Here is a 12,708-nt window from a genome sequence, read left to right as displayed (position 1 = left end):
ACAACAGTGGCACACTGATTTCAATGAGTGTAAAAATATTAATTTTGCCCTGCAACATCTCTTCTTGTAAAGTACACTTGCAGGTACCTATACTTTACAAGAAGTGATGCCTCCTGCATGGTTTTTATAAAATACGTATGCCCGCAGCATCCCTTCTCTTATAGTGTAGGTGCTTACAGCAGTCCTTCTTGTAATATACGTGCATCCCTTCTTGTATTGCATGTGCCTGCCCTCACAATACCTACCTGTACTGTATACGCAAATTAACACAGAATCCCTACTTTTACTGTATATGCACCTAAAGTATACAAGCCTGTCTGCAGCACCCCCCATGTGTACTATACATGGGCCTGCAGCTTCCCCTCTTGTATTGTATACGTGCCCGCCTGCAGCTTCCCCTCTTGTATTGTATACGCGCCCGCCTGCAGCTTCCCCTCTTGTATTGTATATGTGCCCGCCTGCAGCTTCCCCTCTTGTATTGTATACGTGCCCGCCTGCAGCTTCCCCTCTTGTATTGTATACGTGCCCGCCTGTAGCTTCCCTTCTTGTATTGTATACGCGCCCGCCTGCAGCTTCCCCTCTTGTATACATGCCCACCTGCACCTACCCCTTTAGTATTGTATACGTGCCCGCCTGCAGCTTCCCCTCTTGTATTGTATACGTGCCCGCCTGCAGCTTCCCCTCTTGTATTGTATACGTGCCCGCCTGCAGCTTCCCGCTAGTATTGTATACGTGCCCGCCTGCAGCTTCCCCTCTTGTATTGTATACGTGCCCGCCTGCAGCTTCCACTCTTGTATTGTATACGTGCCCGCCTGCAGCTTCCCCTCTTGTATACAGCCCACCTGCACCTACCCCTCTAGTATTGTATACGTGCCCGCCTGCAGCTTCCCGCTAGTATTGTATACGTGCCCGCCTGCAGCTTCCCCTCTTGTATTGTATACGTGCCCGCCTGCAGCTTCCCCTCTTGTATACATGCCCACCTGCACCTACCCCTCTAGTATTGTATACGTGCCCGCCTGCAGCTTCCCCTCTTGTATTGTATACGTGTATACGTGTCCGCCTGCAGCTTCCCCTCTTGTATTGTATACGTGCCCGCCTGCAGCTTCCCCTCTTGTATTGTATACGCGCCCGCCTGTAGCTTCCCTTCTTGTATTGTATACGCGCCCGCCTGCAGCTTCCCCTCTTGTATTGTATACTTGCCCGCCTGCAGCTTCCCCTCTTGTATTGTATACGTGCCCGCCTGCAGCTTCCCCCTCTTGTATACATGCCCACCTGCACCTACCCCTCTAGTATTGTATACGTGCCCGCCTGCAGCTTCCCCTCTTGTATTGTATACGTGTCCGCCTGCAGCTTCCCCTCTTGTATTGTATACGTGCCCGCCTGCAGCTTCCCCTCTTGTATTGTATACGCGCCCGCCTGTAGCTTCCCTTCTTGTATTGTATACGCGCCCGCCTGCAGCTTCCCCTCTTGTATTGTATACTTGCCCGCCTGCAGCTTCCCCTCTTGTATTGTATACGTGCCCGCCTGCAGCTTCCCCTCTTGTATACGCGCCCGCCTGCAGCTTCCCCTCTTGTATACGTGCCCGCCTGCAGCTTCCCCTCTTGTATTGTATACATATCCGCCTGCAGCTTCCCCTCTTGTATTGTATACGTGCCCGCCTGCAGCTTCCCCTCTTGTATTGTATACGTGCCTGCCTGCAGCTTCCCCTCTTGTATTGTATACGTGCCCGCCTGCAGCTTCCCCTCTTGTATATGTGCCCGCCTGTAGCTTCCCCTCTTGTATTGTATACGTGCCCGCCTGCAGCTTTCCTTCTTGTATACGCGCCCGCCTGCAGCTTCCCCTCTTGTATTGTATACGTGCCCGCCTGCAGCTTCCCCTCTTGTATTGTATACGCGCCCGCCTGCAGCTTCCCTTCTTGTATTGTATACTTGCCCGCCTGCAGCTTCCCCTCTTGTATTGTATACTTGCCCGCCTGCAGCTTCCCCTCTTGTATTGTATACGTGCCCGCCTGCAGCTTTCCCTCTTGTATACGCGCCCGCCTGCAGCTTCCCCTCTTGTATACGTGCCCGCCTGCAGCTTCCCCTCTTGTATTGTATACATACCCGCCTGCAGCTTCCCCTCTTGTATTGTATACGTGCCCGCCTGCAGCTTCCCCTCTTGTATTGTATACGTGCCCGCCTGCAGCTTCCCCTCTTGTATATGCGCCCGCCTGTAGCTTCCCCTCTTGTATTGTATACGTGCCCGCCTGCAGCTTTCCTTCTTGTATACGCGCCCGCCTGCAGCTTCCCCTCATGTATTGTATAGGTGCCCGCCTGCAGCTTCCCCTCATGTATTGTATAGGTGCCCGCCTGCAGCTTCCCCTCTTGTATTGTATACGTATCCACCTGCAGCTTTCCCTCTTGTATACGCGCCTGCCTGCAGCTTCCCCTCTTGTATTGTATACGCGCCTGCCTGCAGCTTCCCCTCTTGTATTGTATATGTGCCCGCCTGCAGCTTCCCCTCTTGTATTGTATACGTGCCCGCCTGCAGCTTCCCCTCTTGTATTGTATACGTGCCCGCCTGCATCTTCCCCTCTTGTATTGTATACGTATACACGCCCGCCTGCAGCTTCCCCTCTTATATTGTATACGTGCTTGCCTGCAGCTTTCCCTCTTGAACACATGCCTGCCTGCAGCTTCCCCTCTTGCATTTTATATGTGCCCGCCTGCAGCTTCCCCTCTTGTACTGTATACGTGCCCACCTGCAGCTTCCTTGTATATGAGCCAGCCTGCAGCTTCCCCTCTTGTATTGCACACGTGCTTGCCTGCAGCTTTCCCTTTTGTATACACGCCTGCCTGTAGCTTCCCCTCTTGTATTTTATATGTGCCCGCCTGCAGCTTCCCCTCTTGTACTGTATACGTGCCCACCTGCAGCTTCCTTGTATATGAGCCAGCCTGCAGCTTCCCCTCTTGTATTGCACACGTGCTTGCCTGCAGCTTTCCCTTTTGTATACACGCCTGCCTTCAGCTTCCCCTCTTGTATTTTATATGTGCCCGCTTGCAGCTTCCCCTCTTGTATTTTATATGTGCCCGCCTGCAGCTTCCCCTCTTGTATTGTATACGTATACACGCCCGCCTGCAGCTTCCCCTCTTGTATTGTATACGTGCCCGCCTGCAGCTTCCCCTCTTGTATTGTATACGTGCCCTCCTGTAGCTTCCCCTCTTGTATTGTATACGTATACACGCCCGCCTGCAGCTTCCCCTCTTGTGTACGTATACGCGCCCGCCTGCAGCTTCCCCTCTTGTATTGTATACGTGCCCTCCTGTAGCTTCCCCTCTTGTACTGTATACGTGCCCACCTGCAGCTTCCCCTCTTGTACTGTATACGTGCCCACCTGCAGCTTCCTTGTATACGCGCCAGCCTGCAGCTTCCCCTCTTATATTGTATACGTGCCCGCCTGCAGCTTCCCCTCTTGTATTGTATACGTGCCCGCCTGCAGCTTCCCCTCTTGTATTGTAAACGTGCCCACCTGCAGTTTCCCCTCTTGTATTGTATACGTGCCCGCCTGCAGCTTCCCCTCTTGTATTGTATACATGCCCGCTGGCAGCTTCCCCTCATATAAAGAATACGTGCCCGCTGGCAGCTTCCCCTCATATAAAGTATAGGTGCCCGCTGGCAGCTTCCCCTCATATAAGGTATACGTGCCCGCTGCTTCCCATGGCAGTCAGTGACACATCACACCACATAAATGATACAGGAGTGTGGCAGATAGTACAGAATAGGGCACTTAGCCTGGCCAAGGCACTCCAGAGGAGAGGGCACAGTGTGCCCACAATGCCCATGCAGGCTCCCCCAGTCCCTGGGAACTGCTGGGTCCCTGTCTCCACACTGCAGCCATCAATGGCTCCCAGGACAGCACTGTTAGTAAACACTGGTGCTGCTGACTGCTCCCCGTGCACGTCCTGCAGGGCAGCCGAGCAGCAGACAAGCGCAGCCTGCCCCATTATACTGGCCCCGTGTACCGCAGCTCTGCCATAGGAAATATATGCAAATTCCTCACCATGGGGAAAGCCGAGGCACTTCCCGGTCAGTCACACCGGTCCCAGCGCCTCCATCCCTCCGCCGGGCATTCTCCTGGCTGTGCTCTCCTGCCAGTTGAGGGTCAGTTATTCCCCGGCTCTTCCTCTGTGGTGACAGGGTAGCGGCTAGTTCCCCCTTCACCGAAAGGACCTTCTGACGTCGCACCCCACGTGACACGCCCATGTGACTACTAAAGTCACGTGATCGGACTTCTGCGCGGGCTGTGCGTTCCACTGGAGTGTCCGAGCTGAGGAACACGGCGAGCGTCAATAATCACAGGACAGACTACTGCCGGCCCGGGGACAGACTACTGCCGGCCCGGGGACAGACTACTGCCGGCTCGGGGACAGGTTACTGCCGGCTCTGGACAGACTACTGCCGGCTCGGGGACAGGTTACTGCCGGCTCTGGGACAGACTACTGCCGGCTCTGGGACAGACTACTGCCGGCTCTGGGACAGACTACTGCCGGCTCTGGGACAGACTACTGCCGGCTCTGGGACAGACTACTGCCGGCTCTGGGACAGACTACTGCCGGCTCTGGGACAGACTACTGCCGGCTCTGGGACAGACTACTGCCGGCTCTGGGACAGACTACTGCCGGCTCGGGGACAGGTTACTGCCGGCTCTGGACAGACTACTGCCGGCTCGGGGACAGGTTACTGCCGGCTCTGGACAGACTACTGCCGGCTCGGGGACAGACTACTGCCGGCTCTGGGACAGACTACTGCCGGCTCTGGAACAGACTACTGCCGGCTCTGGAACAGACTACTGCCGGCTCTGGACAGACTGCTGCCGGCTCTGGACAGACTACTGCCGGCTCGGGGACAGACTACTGCCGGCTCGGGGACAGACTACTGCCGGATCTGGACAGACTACTGCCGGCTCGGGGACATACTACTGCCGGCTCGGGGACATACTACTGCCGGCTCTGGACAGACTGCTGCCGGCTCTGGACAGACTGCTGCCGGCTCTGGACAGACTGCTGCCGGCTCTGGACAGACTGCTGCCGGCTCTGGACAGACTGCTGCCGGCTCGGGGCTGACTGCTGCCGGCTCTGGACAGGCTGCTGCCGGCTCGGAGCTGACTACTGCCGACTCGGAGCAGAATAGTGCTCACTCGGGGCAGACTACTAGCGTCTCGGGCAGGCTACTACTGGCTCGGGCATGCGAGTGCAACCTCATTGCCAGCTTCACATGCCATATTGATTAGTTTGCATTCTTTTCCTCGAGCTACCTTCTTTATCCGTGTGTGTGTTATTAGAGTGATGCTGCCTCACAATGTGGCCCCTAACTACACATTAGGCAGCCATGGGGCCCCATGCGTCATTTACAAGACTTTTGTCACTTTTTATTGTCTTGTATCCTTTGATGTCGTTTGCTCCACACTCTTCAAAATGGGGCACGTGTTTCATATATTCAAAAAAAAAATGGCGCGTTCTGCTAAAATATCAGAAAATTTATGCAAAATACATTGACGCAAGTATTACAGCTAAAATATAATTGAGCCCATAAAGCTGGTTTCACACTTGCGTTTAGTAACACTGCGTTTGTACCGCATATAAACGCATGCGTCATGTTTTCCTATGTTTAACACTAAAAATGCATGCTTTTTTTTGTACGCGTTTGACGATGCATTCGTTTTTTCGATGCATGCGTCCTGCCGCGGAAATGCAACATGTAATTTTCAGAGGCGTCTATTTGGCGCATGAAAACGCAGCATGCATTCATTTGCGTTTGATTTGCGTCCAAAAAATACATTGCTGTCTATGTAAACGCATGCGTTTTTGCGCACATGCGTTTGGTTGCGTTTTTGAACGCATGCGTTTCAATTGAGATAACCATGTCTAGACACTGATAAACCACCCCCTACCATCAAGGTGATAAAAGGGAGGTTGGGGACAGTTTCAGGACACTTCTCACCAGACTCTCAAGAAGACAAGATACTGGCAGGCCGCATTTTGGAGGACAAGACCCAGATCAATGTGAGTATATCCTAGCCAATGCCTTTATTTTCTATTTTTTGGCTCTACATGTCCTAATTTCTTCAATTTCTTTCTTTCTACATGCGTCAGAAAGTCGTCTTTGGAGTCTTCATCTGATGAGGAATATCAGCCACGTCAGTCGGAAGTGGAGCATGTCAGTGAGGTGAGTATTTGCCTCTTCAGCTTGGTAAGTATTCACTGTCACATCGACACATGTGACAATTTGATTTTTCCTTTTTTTTAGAGCACTTCTACTGAGGCACAGACCGGGCAGGAGCAGCGGAGTCAAGATCCGGTGGGAAGACGGCAGCGGGTACGTATACAAGGCAGACTGTTCTCATTGTAATATTCTTGAATCTTCCTTTTTTACACTCGTATTTCTTTAATTTTTTCTTCTGGAATCCTTTTGTATGTTGACTTTCCTATTCATGCCATTTCTCAGCATCTGTTGTCTTTTTTTTTCCTTATGTAATTGACCAAACTTTAATGACTTTCTTTAATTTTTAGGTTTCACAACGGGACGATGACCTGATCAACAATGACCTCCTAATCACCCTGGTCCAGGAGCGAGTCCCGTTGTGGGACAGCTGGGATCCACTGCATTCGATCAACACCACACTCTGGCGTTTATGGAATGAGGTGGCCCAAGCGATGTGGGATGGCTGGGACAACGCCCCGACACAGGTCCGAACTGCATTTGGTAAGTATTCCAATGCAGTGTGAAGCAGCAGAGATCTTGGCCGTGCTCACTTGACTGTGTGTGATGAAAGAAACTCAGGAGTTTCTCTAATCACACACAGTTGTGTGAGCACGGCAAAAAGTCCATTTCCTGACCATAATGTGTTTTGTTTTTTTAACAGTGGACAAAGTAAAAATACGTTGGCGTTCGATGAAAGACCGCTTCAACAAGGACTTGCTCCAAGAGAGCCGTGTTGCCAGTGGTTCAGGAGCAAGGATCCGAACTTACAAGTATCATCGCGTTCTGTCATTTTTAAGACCGGTCCTTGCCCAGAGAACGTAAGTATTTCTCACATGCTTTCGGTTGTATTGACATAATCTGTATTTTTAAATTCCACAGGATTTAGCGTCTGGTTAATTTTTGGTATTAATTTTCTGTTTCCTTTTTTCACAGCACATACAGCACGACTGTCGGCCCAGGTTCTGGAGCGGTCTTTCATCCGACAGCCACGGACCCGTCCCAGCCATCCAGCAGTGCAGCAGCAGATGGGCCTTCCACACTAACTGGAGACCAGGAAGCTGGCCCATCAGGTCTTCCCCTTTCGCAGTCCTCTTCCACTTCCCAATTTTTTTTTTTATTTTTGGGCTCATCCCGGCAGCGGCAGAGGGCTTCGGACAGGTCACTCATTCCCGAGTTTTTGCACTTGAGCTCAGTTTTACACAAAGCAATCAAGGCTTTAGGTGACTGGATGAATGTTTCTCATAACCTCTTGAATGCCCGTATCCAGGAGGTCACCAAAAGCCTTGATCAAGTGAAAGCTGACCTCCAGAGGCCAGCTCATCTATTATTTTTTTTTTTTTTTTTTTTTTTAACCAAATTGAGCAGGGCATGTCGGAACACCTTACCCCTGATCTCCAGCTCAGTGTGATGCAGGCCTGCAATGCTGCTTACGTGCAGGCTATGCAGCAGAGTCGGTATTTCCAGCAGACAGTGGCGGCATATCCATCTGTGCCGTCACTGTCACGATTAACCTCAATTAAGACCTCTGCTGCATACCACTGCACAGCCACCTCAATTCCTTCCACCGGCGGACTCAACTACAGCGCCAACACCAAGACAAGTGCAGTTGGACATCCCACCGCCACCACCGTGACAACCGCTGCTCCTGCTTGGACCTCCTCCACTGACACCACAATGCAGCAGGACCCTGGCGTGGCTTTTCGGACCGGCCCCACCACGATGCAGCAGGACCCTGGCATGGCTTTCAGGACCGCCCCCACCACGATGCAGCAGGACCCTGGCATGGCTTTCAGGACCGCCCCCACCACGATGCAGCAGGACCCTGGCATGGCTTTCTGGACCGCCCCCACCACGATGCAACAGGACCCTGGCATGGCTTTCAGGACCGCCCCCACCACGATGCAGCAGGACCCTGGCATGCCTTTCCAGACCGCCCCCGCCACGATGCAGCAGGACCCTGGCAGGGCTTTCCAGACCGCCACCACAATGACACAGCAGGACCCTGGCATGGCTTTATGTACCGCCCCCACCACGACGCAGCAGGACACTGGCATGGCCGTTCGCTCGACAAGCGCTATGGACTGTGAGACAGTGCAGCCGGACCCTGACAGGTCACCCGCCACCACGCCACGGCATATGAGCCCACCAAGACGTCCCCCTATCAGGCAAACCCAAAAAAAAACTCAGGGAAAAAAAAAAAAAACTCTTAGTATTCCTCCCCCTTCACCTACCGATGTGGCTGTAATGTCAGTTTTGTCTCACCCTTCCAGTGCGTCTCAAGCCTCTCATGTGTCAAGCCCCATCCCCGAACTTCCAGACCCTTCTAGTTTCATTGCCCCTTCTCCTGCCACCTCTGCGTCGTCCACGGTTAGCCAGGCCTCAGTTCTTCACACCCCCTGTTTACATCACTCTACCCCAAGCCGGCGCAGTAAAAAATAATTTTTTGACTTTGTTAACAAAATAAAACAAGTTTTATCTGCCACAATTATGTTTGGTTTATTGTGTCTATTGCCGCCGGCAACACACACCGTGCGCCAAGAAACGTCGCCACACACTTATTTTTTGGGCCACAACATATCTCCAGTAGTTAAAAATACAAGACTGCAGCTATATGTGTGTCTTTAGTATACAGATATGAGGTGGGCCCAAAAATATAACATGTATTTCCATAATCTCTTTTTGTCTATGCCTAGTGTGGCAGTATGAAGAGAAAATGGTGGAAATACAGTGCAGTCCTCTACTGAACAGGTTAGGTGTCAAAAAACTCATTAGTTATGACACCTGACCTGTTGAGTAGATAACTGCCTTGTATAACCACCATTTTCTCTTCTTTATACATAATCTATTACACACAAATTGAGGGGACAATGGTTGCCGCACGCTACATATCTATGCTCACCTGCCCAGGTGTCAGAAATAGTGAATTCATGAGCCTGTATATGTTTATCATGAATTCATTATTTCTGACACCTGACTTGATGAGTATAGATAGTGTGACAGTGATTGTCTCTTCAGTTTGTGTCCAATGGATACAGGAGAAGACAATCGTGACGCAATGACGTCAACAAGCTTACCAATAAAGCAACATGGCTGCCATTACTAGCAGTATGTGGCCAGTGTTTTATATCAGTATTTGTAAACCAAAACAAGGAGTGGAACAATTAGAGGTAAATTATGACAACATAATAACTAGCACCTCTGCCTGTATCACCCACTCCTGGTTTTGGATTACAAAAAATGATATTAAATACAGATCAAATACTACCAGTTTTTGGACAACCTTGGTTTGGAGAGGAAAAAGATAGGAGACACGGTCAACACAACCAACACTAAAGTTTATTAATGTGAAATATTTTCATTGTAGAAAATTACTGGTACAGATAAAGTTACAACAGGACATTTACACTACATTGTCCTGCCATGACACCCGGCCAATATCTGAATCAAAAAAGGCAGCAAATTGGTCCCGCATGAGACCAACGGCTGCAGTTGACCGCAGCGGGTGATGCTGGAAATCAGGCAGTGGGTGTGCAACTGGTTCATCCAGTTCAATGTTGGGTCGCTCCTTAGTCATTATGTAATTGTGGAGAACCACACAGGCTTTGACCACCTCGTCAACTGTTTCCACTTTTAGATTTATGACTGATGTAAGAATGCGCCATTTAGCGACCAGAATGCCAAAGGTACACTCTACTGTTCTTCGGGCCCTGGTCAGTCTGTAGTTAAAGATCCTTCTAGTGTGGTTCAAGTCCCGACTGGAATAGGGCTTCAGTAGATTTTCACACATCTGGAAGGCCTCATCCCCAACCATAACAAATGGCATCGGTGGACCTTGAGTGTTGGGGAGAGGCTGTGGCGGGGGAAAATTGAAATTGTTGCCATACACACACCAGCCCATATCCGAGTTTTTGAAAGTCTGGGAATCGTTGCCACGGCCAAAAGCTCCAATGTCCACGGCGATGAAGCGACAGTCCGCATCAGCTATTGCCATGAGCACTACAGAAAAATATTTCTTATAGTTAAAAAACTCCAATCCGGTTCTGGCAGGTTTGATAATGCGGATGTGCTTTCCATCCACCGCTCCTAAACAGTTGGGGAAATCACACACATTCCAGAATTTTTCTGCAATTTCACGACACATGGCCGCGGTGGGTAGGGGTATAAACTCATCGCGGAGTACATTCCACAATGCCCGACAGGTGTCCACAACTATTCCGGACAGGGTGGATATTCCAAGCTGGTATTGGAAGTGGAGGGATGATAAACTCTCTCCTGTGGCAGGAAATCTAGAAGAAAAACACAAACAAAAAAAACATTACAATCTATTCTTTTTATGGTGTGGTTACAATAAAAAAAAAAAGGAAAATACACAAAAAATACATGTCAGAATAACCTAAATTTGGACTGTGACATGAGACGGGCCGCATATGAATGCCACTATTTAAAGGGGGACCTGTCTGTTAGAGGCTCACTTTACTTCTCTCTTTGTGAACAAGCCTACGCGAAACGCGCGCCAGGGGGGTTGACTTGGTACCTCGGCACCTTACTTTTTTCCACCATGGGTAAGACAACTTTTTATTAGATTAAGTTAGACTGCTCTGTTTCGCTTTATGTGCCGGTCACCATGACAATTACTAGGGCACATGTTTATATGCAGGCATTCAGTGATCTCCTATACACACGTTGATTTACTTACTGGGTGCTATATGACTATTATTGAGCAGTATACATTTTGTACCTGGGTGCGAATATACATATTTATTGTTGTGCTGAGGCTTTACTTGTCTTCCAACTAGGTTTTTTTGTCCTTTCTTCATTTATATTGTTGTATGTCTTTTGTATGTTTCAATAAAGTTTACTTACTTTTTATTATATCTGTGTATGGAACTCCATTTCTCTTTGTGTTCATACATGTTTTGGGAGTATACACCTACTAGTCCTTTAAATATATGGGTATATACATCTAGTCAAATTCGACTATAATTGATCACTATATGGGACCCATGTTCTTTTCTGTGAGTTTATATATATATCACTAAATTTGGACTGTCATTGGTTTAAATTTTGAACGTACCTTAATGTCACCAGCAGACGTTCCTCGGGTGGAATCGCTCTACGGAGCTGGGTGTCCTGTCGCCGTATGGCTCCTTGGACACGAGAAAGCAAATCCCGGAACGATTCTTGCGACATTCGCGTGTACTCCTGGAATTTCTCCGGGTTGGCATTCAGCTCGGCATAGAGCGTGTGATAGGCTCCACGGCTCTCACGTAGTTCAATAATGGGGTGCCTCTAAAAACGCCTACGTTGTCTCCTCCATCTTTCGCGATTTCGGTCTTGCTCCCAAGCAAAAGCACAGGCAAGAAACAGCTTGAAGCTGAAATCCAGGTTGAAATAAAAGCTCTCCATGCGAAGATCTATCATGACACAGGATACAGTAGCAAACTGTTAAAATTTCAGTAGCCCTAGGGTCTATATATAGAGATCCCATCATATACGCCCTCTCTAGTCCCATTGGTGGTGTCTGGTTATCTTGATTTTTCTCTTGTGAAATTTCTCTTCTTGGGCACCAAAAACGCAAACGCAGGAAAAAACGCATGTAAACGCGTAAAAACGCAGCGTTTTTTAAGCTGCATGCGTTAACGCATGCGTCTAAAAAACGCTGCGTTTACATGCGTTTTTTCCACCACTTGCTGATGCGTTTAAAACGCAAGGGTGAAACCAGCCTAAAACAGGAGGAAAATGGCTGCAAATGGGAAACAGGCAAAAAAGGCACAAATGGTTTTGTAAAAAGGGATCATTGACAATGACGCCACATTCACACATACATGTGTTTCAGTCCAAAGGAGAAGACGGGTTATTCATACAAAGTGTTTCGGAGTTGATTTAACTCCTTCAGGCATAATAAAAGAATGGTTCTTACGCCCCTATAATGGGGTTGGAGGTAACGTATTCGCACTATCAAGTTGAGTAAAAGCGAATTATATATACCGTATATACTCGAGTATAAGCCGAGATTTTCAGCCCAAATTTTTGGGCTGAAAGTGCCCCTCTCGGCTTATACTCAAGTCACGGTGGGCGACAGGGTCGGCGGGTGAGGGGGAGAGGGCGCTGAGGCATACTCACCTAGTCCCGGCGGTCCTGACGCTCCCCCTGCCTGTCACACTGTCTCCGGGTGCTGCTGCTCTTCCCCTGTTCAGCTGTCACATGGAACCACTCATTAGAGAAATGAATATGGACTCCACTCCCATAGGGGTGGAGCCGCATATTCATTTCTCTAATGAGCGGTGCCAGTGACCGAGGAAGAGGCTGCGGCACCGAAGACCAGCTGTTCGGGGGAAGGAGCGGGACGCCGGGAGGAGGTAAGTGTCATATTCACCTGTCCGCGTTCCATACGCCGGGCGCCGCTCCATCTTCCCGGCGTCTCTCCGCACTGACTGTGCAGGTCAGAGGGCGCGATGACGCATATAG

At 49.9% G+C, this 12,708-nt stretch overlaps 2 protein-coding genes across 3 annotated transcripts in view; one reads left to right on the top strand and one right to left on the bottom strand.

Moving 5' to 3' along the window:
• Positions 1-4,230, bottom strand: part of JAK2 (Janus kinase 2) — a 376,796-nt gene extending 372,566 nt beyond the window's left edge. Inside the window, exon 1 of the mRNA XM_069764276.1 lies at positions 4,040-4,230. The gene's annotated coding sequence lies outside the window, so the exon portion shown is untranslated. The remainder of the gene's footprint in view (positions 1-4,039) is intronic.
• Positions 4,231-5,148: 918 nt separating this feature from the next.
• Positions 5,149-11,320, top strand: LOC138675753 (uncharacterized). Of its 2 annotated transcripts, none has more exons than XM_069764256.1 (2): positions 5,149-6,741; positions 6,902-11,320. In XM_069764256.1, exon 2 carries the CDS (start codon positions 7,609-7,611, stop codon positions 8,677-8,679), a length of 1,071 nt encoding a protein of 356 aa, XP_069620357.1. In that variant the 5' UTR covers positions 5,149-6,741; positions 6,902-7,608; the 3' UTR covers positions 8,680-11,320. The 2 variants fall into 2 exon arrangements, with proteins under 2 accessions (XP_069620357.1, XP_069620365.1); XM_069764264.1 differs by having other exon boundaries at positions 5,149-7,058; positions 7,174-11,320.
• Positions 11,321-12,708: the final 1,388 nt, after the last annotated feature.

This window comes from Ranitomeya imitator, chromosome 1 (genome assembly GCF_032444005.1).
Source record: "Ranitomeya imitator isolate aRanImi1 chromosome 1, aRanImi1.pri, whole genome shotgun sequence".
In the NCBI taxonomy this organism is placed as follows: Eukaryota; Metazoa; Chordata; class Amphibia; order Anura; family Dendrobatidae; genus Ranitomeya; species Ranitomeya imitator.
The sequence above is the reverse complement of the archived record's forward strand: the minus strand, read 5'-3'. Positions and strand labels throughout refer to the sequence as shown.

Bases quoted from the DNA above. Each gene is read 5' to 3' on its own strand.
- LOC138675753 (XM_069764256.1), top strand. From the start codon at position 7,609: ATGTCGGAACACCTTACCCCTGATCTCCAGCTCAGTGTGATGCAGGCC.